The sequence below is a fragment of the Strix uralensis genome, chromosome 19, assembly GCF_047716275.1.
Source record: "Strix uralensis isolate ZFMK-TIS-50842 chromosome 19, bStrUra1, whole genome shotgun sequence".
Taxonomy (NCBI): Eukaryota; Metazoa; Chordata; class Aves; order Strigiformes; family Strigidae; genus Strix; species Strix uralensis.
Genome location: NC_133990.1, coordinates 13723069 through 13741061, shown reverse-complemented (window position 1 = coordinate 13741061; position 17993 = coordinate 13723069). Strand labels below are relative to the sequence as shown.

Below are 17993 nucleotides of genomic sequence, written 5' to 3'. Positions count from 1 at the left end.
CTGTCTATAATTAAAGGTCCACTCCCTGTCACAGGGGAGCAGTAATGGAATCAGAACCCAGCTAATTACTAATGAGGAAGGCCTTTCTGTATAAATCAGTTAAGAGCTAAAGGATCTGATTGATGATTAGGTAATATTAAATAAGAATGCACTATTGACTCAAAATTACTTTATTGTAAAGGGACTGCTATTGAGAAAGTAATTTACAGTTGCATAAATGTTGGAAATATGGAAAGAGAAGTAGTCTTGCAGGAATTTTGAAGAAAGCAGAGAAAAGACAATGAAAGTTAATTGCTGAAATAATGTGTCACAGCTTGTGAAAGAGGCTGGTAGGGATGGTGGTTGGGAAAACAGCTGAGATTTCATTCGCAGAGAGTCTGGAGTTCGCCTGGAAATCTACACTCACGGTACCTAAGTTTTCCTCTTACATGTAATGTTTTATCTCAGTAAGGCAGAAATTTAGTACTGTTTTACTTCTCTGATTCATGCTTCATCTTCACATGGTTTCATGTCTGATGGGTCCTTCTTCACAAGACTTGAAAAAAAGCCACGTTCTGTTGAAAACAGGTTAAGAACTTGTGTTGAATTCTTGAAATACGATAGCTGAAAATAATGTCTCATGGACCCTGCTAGGTGAGCAATCAATCTTCGCATCATTGTAAAACCACTAGAAGAAATACTCTATTTTAATTCTCTTTTAGTGAAAGCTAAGCTACGTCCATCAGAAGCCAAACCAAATATGAGGAAAGATGTTTTCATCGTGCATAGGCTGTTTTTTCTTCACTTACAAATGAAAATAAAACTTAGAAGGCATATTCTGTGCAAGGAATATTGATAAAATAAATGCAAAGAATTTCTTCTTGCTAACAGACTTCAGTATTTAGTCTGTTTATTCTAAAAACCTGTGTGTCTGTGAACCAGTTCCTCCAGTAGCAATTGCACCCTACAGCTGTCAGGTGCTTTTTAACACTCTTGATCCAAAGTCAGACCAGTGTGTTACCAATCAGCATAATGTGGGACTAATTCACCAGGACAGGAGTGAATACATCGGGTTGTCATGCTGCAGCAGTGTTCAGGCTCTTTTCCCCTGTAGAAGATGTTGATCCAAGGATTCATGAAATCCCAGAATACTTTATGTATGGCCTTTTCTTTGGGCTAGGCCACTGCTAAATAGCACCTTCTAAGAACAGAACAGGGATTAAAGCAGGGCTCTGACTTAACCAAAAGAAAAGTCTTGCTGTGTATTCTCTCCTTCTCTCAGACCGTTTCTTCCTAAATACCCAGTAACATCAGTACAAGGCAGATGAATTAGCCAGTCAAATAGGGCTCGAAGATAAATTATGACATTGCCCCCCCACTAAAGTACTTGTTATTCCACCAACAGAAGCTGTTTCGTGTTTAGTCTAGCTCGTACCTTTGAAACAGGCGGGCAGAGTAAGGTTGCCATCCACACACGGAACAGCTACGGTATAGGCACAGGATTTTTCTTTGTTCTTGCAGAAGAAGGATATAGTTTCACCATGCTGAATGCCTTCCTTAAGGTCATTCTGAACTCTTTTCTTCTCGCCATTGTATAACACTACAGCTTTCTTAACTGGTATTTTACATGGTCCTGTAAAACAATCCAGTTATCAGCAACACATAAGGGTAATTAAAACTCTGTTTTGAAAAGTGAGTAGGTTAGATCCCATCAGAAATCTGTATAAGTGACATTTGGGTATGAAAAATAATGTGTCCCACTCATATATAGGACTCCTGCTGGTATTACAATGTTGAAGAAATTCAGATCCCGAAGTATGGGGTGAAAAGTTTCCAGGGAAAATCCAGAAAATTAACTAAATGGGAAGAGTAGAGGAAGTACTCAGACAAGATAAAGTTATGTGGCTGATTATTGAAGTAAATCCAGATACATCATGTCACACAGTGTTGAATGTTGGGAGTGGTCTTAGATTATTAGGGCCTTGAAATTACTGTTTTGGTTTTCTTTTGAGGACAGCTCTTGCACAAAGGTGTAATAGCTCCCTAACAATCCGAGCAGTGGTCTGTTAGGAAAAGTCAATTCGATCCATGGTTTCTAACAGACAGCGTGTGTATACCTTTACAGGTTGGCTTTGTGGACCAGTTTCCAGTCTTTTCACATCGGGAATGCTTAGGTCCATCCAGCACGTAGCTGGACTGGCAGCCGAAGCTGACGCTTTCATTGTAGTGATACGTTCTACGAACAGCAAACTCTATGAATCCATTTTCTATTCCTGTTGGAGTGGGGCAAGTGACAACTGCAGGACAAAAACAAAACCAAAGCTTTACCAATGTTGTGGTTCTAAAAGACATGCTATATACTTTGAAAAAGACATAAACTTCCATGGTGGTTCATTTCAGCCTCTTGCGCAGGAAAACATAGCCAGAGGAAAGATAGTTCAAAAACTCACAATAAATAAATATCACTGGTTTTAAATACACATCTATTGCAATCTTTGGTTATATCAAAAAACTGAAACCAGTGACGTTTTCAGGACTAAGGGTAAGGTTGTCTGTTTCTTAGATTAATCCTAGCACTTAACAGAATAAAATGTTCGCTGCACTCTGGAGGCCAGGCTCTGATTCCCCTCCGTGAACTACATTTAACAGACCCTGTTTATATAACCTTTATATCTGCAGCAAATACTTTGTCAATCCCATGTTGTGTGCAATCTTGTTAGCAATCACCTTGCATTCACATGTCTGACTTTCAGAATAATTCTACTGTATGTTTGCAATAACAATTGTAAAAAAAATATTAAGGTTGTTCATATATTTTTATATATATAATTCTAGGGAATATTTTTAGGTGTTGATAAAAGTTACTTACCCTTGCACTCTGGAATGCTGCTCCAGTTCCCGTTGGCCGTACAGGTAGCTGTCTCGTTCCCAATAAGTGCAAGAGGAGGTACACATTCAAAAGTAATTGTGTCCAGGAAATTAGAAATATTTCCAGCTGTTAAGCGACGGTAAGAAAGGACTCCAAATTCAGGAATTGAGGGAGGTGCACAGGTCACCGCTAGAAAAGCACAGTATTCATAGAAATTAAAGCTTAAAGATCAAATTATTACTAGAATCACAGGAGCAATATGCTTATAACCAAATTAACCCACACAGCCCTTTATGGAAGCATAGCTAACAAAACAAAATGTTCAGATTAAAAGTCTCAGGAGCCTTAGAGTATGTCATTTGTGATTTTTGCTATATTTTTATGCAGTGTATTGCTTTTTCAGTAGTGTTTATTCGGGACAGGTTATATCAAAAAATAACAGTTGCAAAGGCATGACAATATCCTCTTTTTATACACAGGGAGAATGAATTTGAGTAGATAAGCATCTTACCTTCAGCTGTAAATAGCATCCCTGATCCTGGCCTTGTGTACAGACCTTTAAACTGTATTTCTCTAAAACTAGAATCCATACCTCTAAAACCAAACTTACAGGGTTCTTCTTGATTTTTCCTAACCATTTTTTGCACGGCACTCTAGGAGGCCTCTGCATAAGAGTATGTGGAATTCTGAACAACATAAAGGAATCTTTCTGTTATAAGAATAAGGATAGAGTAGTTCTGTAGCCTCTGCATAAGAGTATCTGGAATTCTGAACAACATAAAGGAATCTTTCTGTTATAAGAATAAGGATAGAGTAGTTCTGTAGCATTTAAACACATACGTTGACACTGTGGAAAAGTTCCACTCCATTTTCCATCTGCCATGCATTGGCTTGTTCTTGTCCCAACAAGGTTGTAACTGAAAACAAAAAGACCTGATTATCAGAAAGCTTAACAAACATGGTGAAGAATCGAGTTGTTCTTTGCAGGGAAGGTTACCATTTCTCATAAACGGACTTAAGAGTCCGCTTCTGAAATCTTTCTCTAGTTCTAGCACTTACTGATCTTAAAGGAAGTTTAGATTCAGATATAAAAAATTGTTAGTATTCAAGTATTGCAAGTATCCAGATAAAAGGCTTGATACAACAAGATGTTTTGCTGTTTCAACTGTATATTCTATCTTATGTATCAGTTTCTACAACTGATTAATACTGTGGATATATGTAAGTAGTGAGCATTGATGTATGATTGCTAATGTAAATGTTATGGTTTCTGGGGAAGAGTTCCTAGCTAATTATGGCAATTAGGATCAAACTATTGCAGGTAACTCAGCACTCTTAAGAACTAAAGTTACTGAGGTGCATTCTTTTTATTTTAATGCCAAATCGTCCAACTTAATTTCCATATGCACTCTAAATGCTCCTCTCCCATCCTCTGTACTTATATTATTAGCACTTACTCTGAGTTTTAAAGAAATGTTCATCATGTATCTATCATTTCAATATCACACAGCTGGAAACCAGTAAATTATAATGAGCAAAAGTAAATCAAGTCTCATTGCTACATTTGGTGTCATAGTTGAATTTATTTGTTCCTCATCTTGCTTCTGTTTGGTGGAAGAAGGAAGTAGCTGAGGTTGTTGATATTCTTCAGTAAACTCTAGGCTATGTTTCACTTATGACCTTCCCAGGTAAGGACTATTTATTAATTAATTACCCAAGTAAAATGAACTGTATGTTACTATCAAATATTTCCCTCCATTTACCATAACTATCTTTCTTTCTTTAAATGCATCCACATTTCTAAAGCTAGCAAGTAGCCTTGAGTAAAAGTACATTTGTTCCAGGGACCAAATTAGGATTAACCTCATGTTTTCATTTATTGAGCTTGGAAAGGCATAGAAACAAAATTTTCAGTCTCTAGAGCCTAACAGCATAGCAACTTAGATGGAGATTATCTTCTCTCTGCTGTAGGATTTCATCTCATGATGTAATAAGAGGATTTAAAAAACAGGGGAAAGCAGTCCAGAATAAATCTTTGCATAAAATCTCTGATATTTTGTTGGTTTTCATATCTGTAAGACATTGCTTTGGAGTAGCAAAACTCCAGGATGTTATAGCCAAGACTGAACAGAGGAGGATCACTAGATAGACTTTTTTTTTCTTCCCAGTTTCTGAAGGGAGGGTGGGGTTTCATGTGCAGTTTTCTAAGTTCCCTGGCTTGCAATACTGCAGCAGGGGATACTAGAATGTAATATTGTGATTTGGGTTACTTGTTTAACAGCATCAGGAAAGAAACGCTTACCCTGGTTCACATGAAAAACTTAAAGAACTCTGATAGTGGGCGTCTAGAAAATCAACTTTTCCATGGTTCAGGGGTCCAGGAGTGGGACATCTCTTTGCTATTAATTAAAGATAAAAAAAAGGATAATATTATTTCATGAGGCATGAAGCTAGAATAATGGAAACAAGTTGCTCATAAAGGGGTCCTGGTGTCTTTCATGTTTCTCTAGTCTGTGGACTACATATCATAAATCTAGCTATTTTACATTTCTATCAAAATATAGTATTTTCAAAGTCTTTGTGATTAAATAATTTTTAACATTTGATTGTCTGAGGAAAATAACTTCTGTGCAATGAAATGATAAAAATGGGCAATGAGGGACACAATAAATACAGTGTATGTCATTGGAGTATAAGCACTGCTGGGCTGAGTCAGATTAAGGTTCACCTCATCCGAGTCCAATCTCCATCACCATCCGGGAGCAGAGGCTGAAGGGGAAGTGTGGGATGTGTGTGGGAAGACCCTTCCCCTGTTACCTGCCCCTCTTCTCCCCCACACCCCGTTGTCTTCCGACAAGTAAGGGAAGAACAACTGGACAACAGAAGCGTATCAGTTTAAATACATCAGATTCCTCGCGTGGACTATAAAATACCCTTTCCAGATCAACGCATGGCATAAAATCTAGGAGTAGGATTTACTTTCTTTTACTTACGTAGGCATAAGAGCGTATTGAGGGGCCACTTGCCCGTCGGGAGGCAGGTGTACTTCCGCTGGCCGTTATTGGGGATGAACCCGGGCCTACAGGTATATTCGATTTGCTCACCCACTTCATACACGTTTTTGTTTACATCAATTGTGGCGAATAGCACTTCTGGGGGCCTGGAACAGACTGGAGGGAAGGAGACACTAGAAGAAATTGGGCAGAAAACTGGAGTTGTTTTTATTTCTCAACTGGAAGGACAGGTTTCTGTCTGACCATCAGCTATAGTGTGCTCCTGCACTGAGCTAAACTGTCCTTCTGTAATCTATAGGTACGTAATTCACTGAGGCAGCTGATGGCTGCTGTAAGCATTAGCCAGAAAAAAATGTGTTCTTCCTCTTCTCGGCAGCTCTGTCAATGGCCCCAGTTAGATTTTGTGTCACATTTTTTTACTGAAATTTACTTCTGCTTCAGAATGGATCTATGAAGGTATTCTGCACAGCGAGTCAATGATGGTAAATTATCTTGAACAAAAGAGGGTGAGAGGGACTTAGAAGCAAGCTAATGCATTTCAGTTTTAATCTAAATTAGTTTGGTGGGGTCAGCCTGAAATGGGATTTTTTTTTTTTTAAATTAAATTCCTTTTTCTCTGGTTTCCCCGATTTTTCTGTTCAGTGGGGCAAACGCTCTGTTACATGAGACAGTTCTGATTCCAAAACAGCTTTAACATGTTGACAGCGTGAGCAACTCATCACCCAGAGAGTGAGAACAGGAGGGGAGCAGCGAGGGAGGAACGGAGGGTGCAGACTGTGCTCCTGCAAAGAACATGGAGAGAGGCTCCTGCTGAGATTGTGGGGAGAGAACAGAGGGACATGAAGCTAATGCTGTAGAAAAGAATGGCAAACAGAGGGAAAGAGTACATTAAATAGTGCCCAGAGCTCTTGGCGTAGGGGAAGAGAGGAGACAAGCAAGGCCAGAGCCGTGCCAGGGAGCCCCTGCGGCGGAGGGGAAAGTGAGGAGAGCAGGGAGCTGGGCAGAGGGGCGCAGCCAGGTTGAGTGCTGGCACACGCAGTGCTCCCCGCCATGCAGGCAACCTGGCTTCCACACCTTCAGTCAGGATTCCTTCTATTTTCCTCCATTTTATACTTTTGTATACAGCAATTCACCCCACCGTAGGAAGAGATGGAGGAAGAAATGGAAGGGGAAAAGAAGAGAGGAAATAGCTGTCAGAGAAAATTCCCCTCCAAAACTCTTGAGCAGAATTGTCTGAAGGCTTTAAAATCCTGTTGCTTTCTCCAGCTTCCCTCATTCCCACTTCAGGGTTGCCCTTAGAAAGTGGAAGGTGCTTACCTTTTCCTGCAAGAGCACAGTGGCTCAGAGCTACTACGCACGCGAACAGTGCCAGGAGGAACATTGCTGCCAGCCCACGAGCTTCCCAAATGACCCTCGGTCTAGTGTTTCTCCCCTTAAAAATAAAGGCATCCGCAAAAGGATGGTTACATATTAACTCTTTGTATTTTTTCCCATCCCAGTAAACAGAAAATAAAAGGTTCCTTGTCTTGCTTGTAATAAAGGATGAAACAACCATCACATGTTGCATTTGTACATAATGCAGGAATTCAAATAGCGATCTCTGCTGAAAACGTCTCCGGTTGTTTCTGCAGAGCATCTCCCGGTGGGACTGACGTTTCTGAAAAAACAATATTATCTTCTTAGCATCTTTAGAGGATGAGGGTATTTGGAATATGATATTGGCTCAAATAATAGAACTGTCACTAAGAAGCTTTTGTTTATCACTGGAGCGTGTACATTTCTCTGTACCAAAGAGTCCGATAATTATAACAAAATCTTTTGAAGATGAAATGATTAGTGTTGGAGTGACATTGGTATTGTCATACACCTCCAGTGTTGATACCAACTTCATGCCAGTTCACACTAGATGATGATCTGGCCTGAAACTTCAGGCTTCAGGGGCCAGTTTGATCAGATTCATGTCATCAATAAGCATCTTCTGATTAACAGACAACTAAAAGCATCAGAGAGAGGGCTCACAGCACCAGTGCTGCAGGAAGAGTGAAATAATGACTCTGGCCTGCTTATTTGTGATGAGGGGGCCAAACTGAAATCATATTTTTGGGTGGTATAAAAACATGTTTTGGCGCTGCGAGTTGGGGTCATCAAGTCAAAACTCCACAGATACCAGCTGCGGTTCTGATCACTGCAGTTCTAATTCAGCAGACTTTAACTGCAGGAGCATCTGAAGTGCAACCAAAATAACATTTGTGTAATCATTGTTCCACAGTTTGGAGTTTCTAATCTAAGTATCCTCCTCCCCTGCTGACTCACAGCCTGTGAGGGGGAGTGAGGGACATTTGAAGCTCTAATGAGAAGCTAGGTTATGTCAAACTCTTGCTGCTGTGATCTTAAATAGTTTGTTTATTTTTGTTTTGTAAAGTTTCTCTGTTTGCATTTAAAACAGAAATTTTAGACACAACATTAAACAATTAGGAACATGTTTTTCTCCTCAGAAAGAAAATGCTGTGAATGTCCTGCTCAAAATATTTACCAAATACACAGTGCCAAAGGGCAAAGTACCACTGCTAAATCAACAGAAGAAAAAAATTGACTTCATTTTCTGTATTTACATCTGATTATTTTTCCATTTGGCACAGCCTGCTTCTTCCTCTTCTCTTTCTCTACAAAATTTCACAGGTATCTTTTCCCTTCCCAACACACTGCAATGCTCTAATGAACTTTCTTGCCTCTGGTTTAAATCCTTCCTTAGATCTGCTGGCTATTTGATTACGTTCTTTCCTGTGTTTAAAATGGCACAGGAATAGATGGGCACAATTTTATCCATTTCAGTGCTGACCATATGAGCACTGCTCACTGTGCTCAGCAGATGGCAGAATGTACTCTACCATATATAATACAGATATAAACTTGAACTGAAAAGTTTGCTATACTACTTTAAGAAGATGAAAAAAAGAGATTAAATTATATGCACATTCATTTTTCCATAGATTTTGTGTGTGACAACATTGCTGCTCTTAAAACTGAAAGTAAAACTGAATAATAGCATGTGAAACTGAGAGAGGAAGGAATATTTAAATATGCATTTCACAGAACTGCATTATAACTGCCAATATTGTGATTCTTTTTGAAAACTTATTTCTCTGCAATAAGAAACATTAGAACGTATGTTACAAAGAACTGTGTCTTTTCCAGTAACTGGAGAAGGTGTGATTATTGTTGTATGGATTCACCTTGGCAGAGCATGAGCAAACCAACTTAGTTCTTTCTGTATTCGGTGATAGGATGCAATTATCTATAGAATCTGATTTTCCATCAAATCCAACCCACTCCTTTAGCACATGTGCTATTTATTATCATAGCTCCTATAAACCAAATCCTGAAGCAGAATTTTGTTTCGTTATTGACCATATAAATAGAGAGCAGACTGATGGTCTCTACCACAAATAGTGTTATATTCTAAGGAAAGAAAGGGTAGCTGCAAGCAGAGAAAGTAGTGCAAGAACACCCTGAGATGATATCGGCTAGCATGACATGCGGAGTATCAGTGTCACAGCAGTCTAATTGTTACCCGTTTTTGTCTAGCATAACCTAAAAGGAGAATATGCAGGAGGGATGTGAATGAACTGGCTTTGCAGAAGTGGTGCCCAGATAAAATTGTGTAGGGCAGCATAGCAGAGCTCAGGAGTGTGTGTTTGAAAAGATAGCAATTAAACGATGGAGACCAGAATGACTGGCTGATCAGAGTGGTTTCAGTAAGGACTAAGAGAGAGGAAGATGGTAAGGCAGCAAAGGCCTTAAAAGTGAAGGTAAAAATGTCATGTGGAAGAGAAGGAGGAAAAAGATAGTAGAGGGATGCTAAAAGAAAAAGATGATGGAAAAACCTTGACACCAGGGGTCAAACTGGAGCTGTCATGACAATAGGAAAAGACATTGTAATGATCGGGACGGAAGGTAATAGGAAGGTAGACAAAGAATTTCAGACAGGAATTGGTTTCTCCTACAGATATTATGCAGAAAGTTTGCGAGAACTAGACAGACTGAAGGTCGGTGCGAGGTAACAGTTCCCCAGCTAATGAGCCAGACCTTGTGTCCTTCCTCTAATCTGTCTGTATGCTTCTCTAGTTGATGCTGTAATTTTCCTGATATTGTAGGGTATGTCACACCTCTGATCCTGGCAGAGATTTCCTGGCAGTCTGTCCTTCCAGACAGTGAGTGTCAGGTCTGCATTACCCACCATTCTGAAGATTTTGTGACTGTTCTTCAACCAGAAAATGCACAACACTGCCAGGTCAAGATGCAGATGTTTCTCAACTCAGTAGGAATGTATTGATTAGGGCCATGAAGATGTTCGGGGGACTGGAGCACCTCCCCTGTGACGACAGGCTGAGAGAGTTGGGGGGTTCAGCTGGGGAAGAGAAGGCTGCGGGGAGACCTTAGAGCGGCCTCCCAGGACTTAAAGGGGCTACAGGAAAGGTGGGAGGGACTCTTGATCAGGGGGTGTGGGGATAGGATGAGGGGTAATGGTTTTAAACTGACAGAGGGGAGATTTAGATCAGATCTAAGGAAGAAATTCTTCCCTGTGAGGGTGGTGAGGCCCTGGCACAGGCTGCCCAGAGAAGCTGTGGCTGCCCCCTCCCTGGAAGGGTTCAAGGCCAGGTTGGACGGGGCTTTGGGCAAGCTGGGCTAGTGGAAGGTGTCCCTTTAAGGGATCTTTCAGGTCCCTTCCAACCCAAACCATTCTGTGATTCTGTGACACAGGTAGAATATTAAAGAGAGGCCTGAATGCCGTCCTCCCTTATGTGCCAGCACCTGCTTGCTCTCGTTCTGGCATGAAAGCTGGCTTTGGGACTGTACTTGGACCAACAATCTCATCCTTTTCCTGCAAGGGTAAGATAATCAGATTCCAGCTTCCTTCACGCTGGTCCTTTTGTTTCACAGGTCAGTCCCTGGGTTTCATGTGTACACCCATTCCTCCCTCCAGAGCATGAAGAGGTGATGGTCAGATGGCTAACGGATGTATCCATGTTCCTCTGTGGGAGCAGGTGTTAAGTCACAGGTCCAATCATTGCCCTTCATGTTGCCAAGATAGTTCTATTAATATTTGTTCAAAGTTCATTTATGCACTGCACAAACATTTTAATCACTTCTATTCAATACATCCAATATTGAAGTGAGTGCTCCATTGCACTGAAAAGATAAGAAATAAAAAGTAAGAGGGTAAACTGAGTCATTTTCAGCTTTACAGAAAAATAATTGCTTTCAGTTCTGGGCAAGTTGAGACCACTCTGACTTCCTATATATCAGTTGCATTTAATATTTAATGTATAGGTAATTTGGATGTACACATTCAGTATTAGCAAAATAATCAGCCAGCCAAAAGCCAAGATCCATTTGCAGTGTATTATTTTCCAGTGGAAGTTTATATTTCATGTGTTTGGAGATGTTAGAAGTAAACACACAGTAACAGATATTGATCTGAAAGAATGTCTCAGTGACATAAGAAGTAAACAGTGTCTATATAATTTTTAAAAAGACTATTTTCACTTAGTAGCATATTTTAGGGTTAAACTGCAGTCCTAGTTGCCACTGATGTTTCAGAATGTTTTTTTCTGAAGTTAAGGAAATAATTATCATTTTAGTCCTAGACCTTAAACCACTTTAAGCACCCAGCAGTTAACTGGAAGTGTAGTATAGAAATATAGAAGTACCCAATCCTGTATTAGTCTGAGATGTCAGAGCACTAACAAATGGCACAATAAATTTGGCACTAACAAATTTTCCAGGCGATAGCAGGCCTATATTCTCTCACAGAGGCACGAAGGTGTTCGAGTTTTCACATCCATTAAACTCACAGTGTACAAACCAGAGAGCATTTTAAAGCTACTTCCTCCTCTCCGCCTTCTCATTTCCTGCACTGAAAATCCGGAGAATCTCTCTCACAGTTCTACTGCGACCCAAATATTGTGAAACAGTCTGTTCCTCTGATAAATTCATCAAAACGCTGTCTAAAAAATCCTGTGTTGAATTTCTACGTCGGGAACGTTAAATTATGAACCTTTGGGGGCAAATTATTCTCTATGAGAGTTTGAATCTGCAGTGATCACGTCTGCAAGGGACAACTTCTGAGATGTCAACATAAAAGCACAGTATGAAGCCACAGACCTTCTCACCCTGTTATGCCTTGTCCCACCTTTTTGCCTTTTCCCTCAGTGCAGATGTAGAGATACACAGGTGCATTCCAGAGGGAAGCTAGTCAGGCGTGGTAAGGCAGAGCTCAGATAAGACAGAGTGCTCTCCATGCTCAAGCCAAACTCTTTCTCTTATCGAGCTTGAAATAAAGTTTTCAAGATTCTCTTCATCATTATTCTTCCGCTTTCTATTAAGCCAGAAGCCACAGGTTTGTGTGAGAGCAGCATCTCGCCTTTATTTTTGGTTTTTTTTTTTTTTATATACCTCAGGTTGCCATCTTCTTTACAAGCCGGAGAGAGTTCAGACCTGGTCAGGGCCTGATGCAAGTTCTCCAAGGAAAGTGCACTGCTGCAGGAATGCACTTCACACTCCCAGTACATCAAAACTGTCGTTAGCATTTTACCACTTTGTGATCCAGCGGGGCAATCCTGGCTAGTTTTCATCCTAGGATGACTGCATCCCTCCTGATAAAGGATTTCTCTGGGTGAGTGAGAACGCTCTTAAATTGCCTCCCTTGGCACATTGCCATAACACTATCAGAAAGCCCAGCTACCACCAGATTTATTTACTGCCATTCTTTGGTTTTCCCAAATGACAGATAAAGGGATCAACAATCAAGAAGCTGTTTGGTATATTCATACACGTTAAAAACTGCATTGAAAAGTGCCTGTGTCTAATAGCAGCCTAGAATCGATGCTCTTTGGCTCTGTTGGAGACGTCCATTGGTACCACCTGATAAATCGACGGCTTCAACCTAGATAGATCCTATGATCTCTATTAACCCATGGATATCATCTGTTAAATTCTTTCTGGGCAGAAGTCCAGAGTGTTCCAGATGAATAAATCTACTTCTTTGTGATTCAGCTCCTTTACAATCAAAAAGTGGATACTGAGCTCCCTTATGGCCTAAACCAAAACGTTGACAAGCCAGACTGCGTCCTGTCATTGGCTTCACTTGGGGCTTTTTTTAAGAGGATTTTATCCATGTTTTTATATGTGATTTGAATCAATTTATATACAATTAACAAAATTACAAGATTAAGAATTTTTCCCAAATCTTTATTAATCAACGTGAATAGTTGACTATAATTTTTCCTCATATATTTTTAATCTGGTATTCTTAGCAATTTACTCCAAAAGGGGGAATTCCTCACTTCACTGTTGACTGACAAGTCTGAAAAAGCTAAAAATGTAGTCACTGAACTGAAAATTTCATGAAATTTCAGAGGGGATGCTATTGACTTTTACAAGCTGATTTTTAAGACTGTTCTTGAATATTCAAACGTAAGTGGATGAGTTTAGGGCTAATGAGATAGGAAAGATTAGTTTGTCTTGAGCTAGACATTTTGCTAGAAAAATCATGCTCAAACACCTCTGTCGATGTGGCCTACGTCTGATGCTCATGACATCGCATTATTCTGTGTCTGGATCCTGTTAACAGACTTGTATTCTACCACAAAGTATGGTACTTTTATAGTGTGGACCATTAGAGAGTAGGAAGATATCAATAAACTAATTTCACTTTGTGACAGCCTCTAATCTCCAGCAATAAATCCAGGGCAAAGCTTTTCTAAGAGGAAGCAGATTTTGAAGGGGCCAGTATCAATAACTGGAATCAGATTTTGAGAAGGGCTCAAATTCCATTTAGACAACTAAATGAAGGCCATGCTTTTAAAAGTGCTCACTTTATTAAAGTAAATTTTTGGTGTGTTGGGTTCTTTGGAAATGTAGCTACCTCTTTTGGTTTCCAGAAGGCCACTCAGCTGCTTTGACAATCTCCACATGGGTGTATATCTCTAAAAATTTTGATTCTAGTGTTGTAATCTGCATCATCATCTAGCCAGGTTTTTCTAAGAGTTTTGCATTTATTTTGTAATTCTATGTAAAAATAACAAAAATAAATCTCAGAGGGTGATTTTCCTTTATTCATTGCACATGGAGATTTTCTCATTGTGCAGGGAGACACAAGTATGCTGCCAGGATTTTGGCAACTGAATGAAATAAAATTGCAATCGTTCCAACATTGCCAGAACTGATGTCAGTGACATTCTCGTAAATTTGAGTTTTGAAAAGAGATGATGTCCAGGTGTTTTGGAAAGAGCAGATCATGATGGGACTTTGAGCAGCCTGGTCTGGTGGAAGGTGTCCTTGCCCACGGCAGGGGGGATGGAACTAGATGATCTTTAAGGTCCCTTCCAACCCAAACCATTCTGTGATTCTGTGAGTATTCTATGAAGTGTGAAATATTTATGATACAAGTTGAAAATGTGCAGAAAGCACATGTATGTATGCTTGCTACACGTTTTGTTTCTTTTAATTTATTTCTAGAAGAAAAAAAATCTCATTTTTCTCCTTCATGTCACCTCATCCTGTGGTCATTAATGAGAGGGTCATTGTTTTTCTATGGACATCAGAGTGTAGTCAAGTTGAATAATATTAGTCTGCTGTACAAGCTGGCTTAACCACTGTTCCAGACCTTTTTAAAGCAAGCTGCCTAGCTCTTATCTCACAGACATGGCATAATACAGCTGGAACAAAATCCACTGGCACTTGCCTATGGGACACCCTGGGTTTTTTTCATTTGCAACATTGTGGGTGAGATGTCTGATTTTTAAAATCATGTTTTCTGGAGCAAAACTATTTTAAAATGTAATTCATGTTGAAAGAGCATCTGTAGTATTTTATTTACATACAAATAGCAATTTTGGGCTATTAAGGTCACCATAAATTGTGATACTGAATGGTAGCATGAGACTGACTTAGTGCAACCTAAGGAGATGTTCCCTTGTTATGATATGTATTAGTCTGCTAATCTTTTCAGTCTTTAATCCACAATACTGGATTAAAAGACCAAAAATAGTCTCTACTGTCGTTAAAGGACAGTTTCTGGGTGGTTTTGGAAAATGAAAATTCCAGTGGGTTGAATGAATGTTAAATGCTAACAAACAGAATCCTTCCTCGTGTGATGTCTCTGCAGCAGAGAGGTTTTCCACACTTCATTTTTCAGTTAACTGTCACTTTGGGGTTTTGAACTGTTTTTTTTGAAATTAATGTCAGCTTGTTTTGTGCGTCACTGTTTTCTCTTTTCAGTTCTTCTAAATTAAACAAATACTTTAAAGCTGTGTTTGACCAGCCAAACTCTTGTCATTTCAATTATTAGTGTTTCTGTAAGTATAAACACTTGTGTAGAGCACAGACAGACATGGTATAATTGGAAATCATACCACTGAAAATGGTATTGTGCTTTCTCTGCACCAACGTGTCATAATACAATGGTGGCACAGAAGAAGAAGTTAATATCCTGTATATTCCAGCTGATATGATTTTGGTTTCCTCTCACATTTATTCTCTAGAATAAGCCAAATGCAACATGAAAGTTACTATTTCTTGTATCTGTGATAAACGATATTCAGTTGTCAAAAATAATCAGTGGAAGTAAGATACATCTAATATATCCTCATCTTCACACGGCAAAATTCTACTCAGCTTACTATTGCAAAATTATCATCCATTTAAATAAAAGATTTGTGTGAATATGGTAAATAAAATATACCACACATTTCTGTTCACATTGAAATAATGGGAAATTTCACTTTGACTTCCATGTCAGCAAGATGACATCCCATGGCCCATAATTAGCATAAAGAAACTGTATTGTCCTGCTCTATCAGACGCTATATGATGCTAGACATGTTGATATTCCAAAACTGATGTCAGAAAAGCACACTGGAGATTCCAACAGACTGTTGGGAAAAGGCTTCAGGACAGTGCAGTGACTCTGCTTTCCTAAGCCATTTTTGATGGACATATTTTACTCTTCAAGGGGTCACATAGGGACGTACCTATAGAGTTCCTTTTATCTGCAAACTTAAACCCTACATGTACAGCTTGCACTTTTAATGCAAAAAGACTGGAAAAGGTAGTTTTCTGAGGGTAACTTTTTGTCAGCTGGCAGTGATACAGTAAATATTTTTTCTTTAAAGAAGAAAACGAAGGCCATAGAAGTGGTGGTACTGGTTCAGGCAGGGCCCATCTGGAGTAATTTGTCTCTAGCAGTGACGGCAGGTGCACACCTAGGAAGTGAGAACTTCCTAGAGAACAAGCCGATATGATACTTCCTCCTAAGAATCTCTCACTTTCTGAGCATTTTCCATTTAGGGAATTTTCTGAGCTGGCTGTGGTCTGTGTTCAGTAACATCCAGGGTTTGTCTCTCCCAGGCTCTCTCACTCCCCTGAGCCCACGTAAGCATCCCGCACCAGCGCTTGCATTCGGTTCTTCCAGGGGTCAATCATCCCTTGCAAAAACCACCTAATTTGTTTCTTACAAACCTGTGTGCCATGTTTCTCTAAATAAATAATAGAGGCTCTCTTGTTTAGTTGGTACAAGAGAGGTTTGTTCTTCTTTCCACATTGTTTGAGTGCTTTGTTTGTATTTCAAAGCCTGAGTCTTTCTGTCTTTTTTTTTTGTGTGTGTACAGTTGAAGACTGAAAATTTGCCTACACAAGAGAATTGTTCTGATGCACTCAAAAGAATGTGAATTACTTTTTGGAAGAGATATTCAAAATTTTTCGAGTGATTGCTGGTGGGAAGGACAAAATCTGCAAAACAACAATGATAGCAAATACTCCAGCTGAGGCAAAAATTTTTATTTATACAATCTAGAAAGAGACAAAACCCATGAAACGTCCCAAAGGACCTCCATCACATTTCAGTACATAACAGAATTGAGCTCTGATTCAGCTCTATAACTAGGAGATATTTTACCATGCTCCTAATACACCAGAGATACGAGAAAACAAAGGAATAGGTTGTCACTCAGTATTCTGATGCGAATCCTGATTTTAAAAAAATGTATTTTACACTCAATGCTCTGTATATCATCAGCCATTTATTCCAGTTCTTTGGAGAGCTGCTGTGAGGATAATTCACAGGCAGTTACAAGCTATCTGCATGAGGAATGGTTTTTGCACCACTTTCAAGGAAACTCAAGTTGAAATAATGGCATCATTTACATGTTGCAAAGGGAAGTGGGATTTTGCTGATTAGGACATACCAAAGAACTGCAATTTCATCCCTGGCAAATAATTAATTATTATGATATGACATTTTTTCCTATTTTTTTTTCAGAAATACTTTTTCTGTGACATTTCATCTCTCATAGGACTTTTTTCTGTACTTAGTCTTCTTTTCGACTGTGTTTTAATACACACATTCAAACTTTCACATCAGTACTAGCATGTGTAAACAAGCTGCCACATGGGATAATTTAATATTAAAATCTAATGACAACCTTCAATCTCAGTAACTTTGAGAGGAAAAGGGCAGAGAAGAGAATTAGTGTAAATACAGAAAGACATGGAGTTGTGCAGACTGTAGATGCACAAATGCAGTAAGATACAGAAAGATGCAGAAACCAGTGTTGATATAGTGAGATACAAAATATTTCTACCTCCTTCTCACCACTGGGACAACAGACATACAAACACTCACACAAATGCATATCACAGAATCACAGAATCATCTAGGTTGGACCTTGAAGATCATCTAGTCCAACCGTTATTTATGTTAGCACATCCTACCTTTTCCTCATTTTTGGAAACGTTTAGGGTGTCTTGTGGCCAAAGTGTCTGGGTAAGTACAATAAACAGTTTTGTTGATGAATGTGTAGTAGGGTCTGGAGAAACCATAGGAGTAGTGGACATTATCTCATAATTAATAGCTACTGGTCAAAACATGATGAACAAACTTATGAATGGGAGTGTCAACACTAAGCTCTATAGATGATTTCAAACAATGTTTTAGTGGAAAAAGAAATTAGGAAAACCTGGCTTCTGAAATTTGCCTCTGAAGTCTGGGTATTAGTGGAAACTGATAACTGCTTTTGACTTAATTATGGCAATTGATTTTTCCACAATAGTTGCTGGTAGAAATGTCTCAT

At 39.3% G+C, this 17993-nt stretch overlaps 1 protein-coding gene across 1 annotated transcript; it reads right to left on the bottom strand.

The window, feature by feature from the left end:
- Positions 1-154: 154 nt before the first annotated feature.
- Positions 155-7293, bottom strand: APOH (apolipoprotein H). Its single transcript, XM_074888882.1, has 8 exons — positions 7180-7293; positions 5842-6018; positions 5151-5247; positions 3689-3765; positions 2849-3037; positions 2097-2276; positions 1415-1612; positions 155-554 (listed from the first exon to the last, which is right to left on the bottom strand). The coding sequence occupies exons 1-8, from the start codon at positions 7241-7243 to the stop codon at positions 484-486; spliced, it is 1053 nt and encodes a 350-aa protein (XP_074744983.1). The 5' UTR covers positions 7244-7293; the 3' UTR covers positions 155-483.
- Between the last annotated feature and the right edge of the window lie 10700 nt (positions 7294-17993).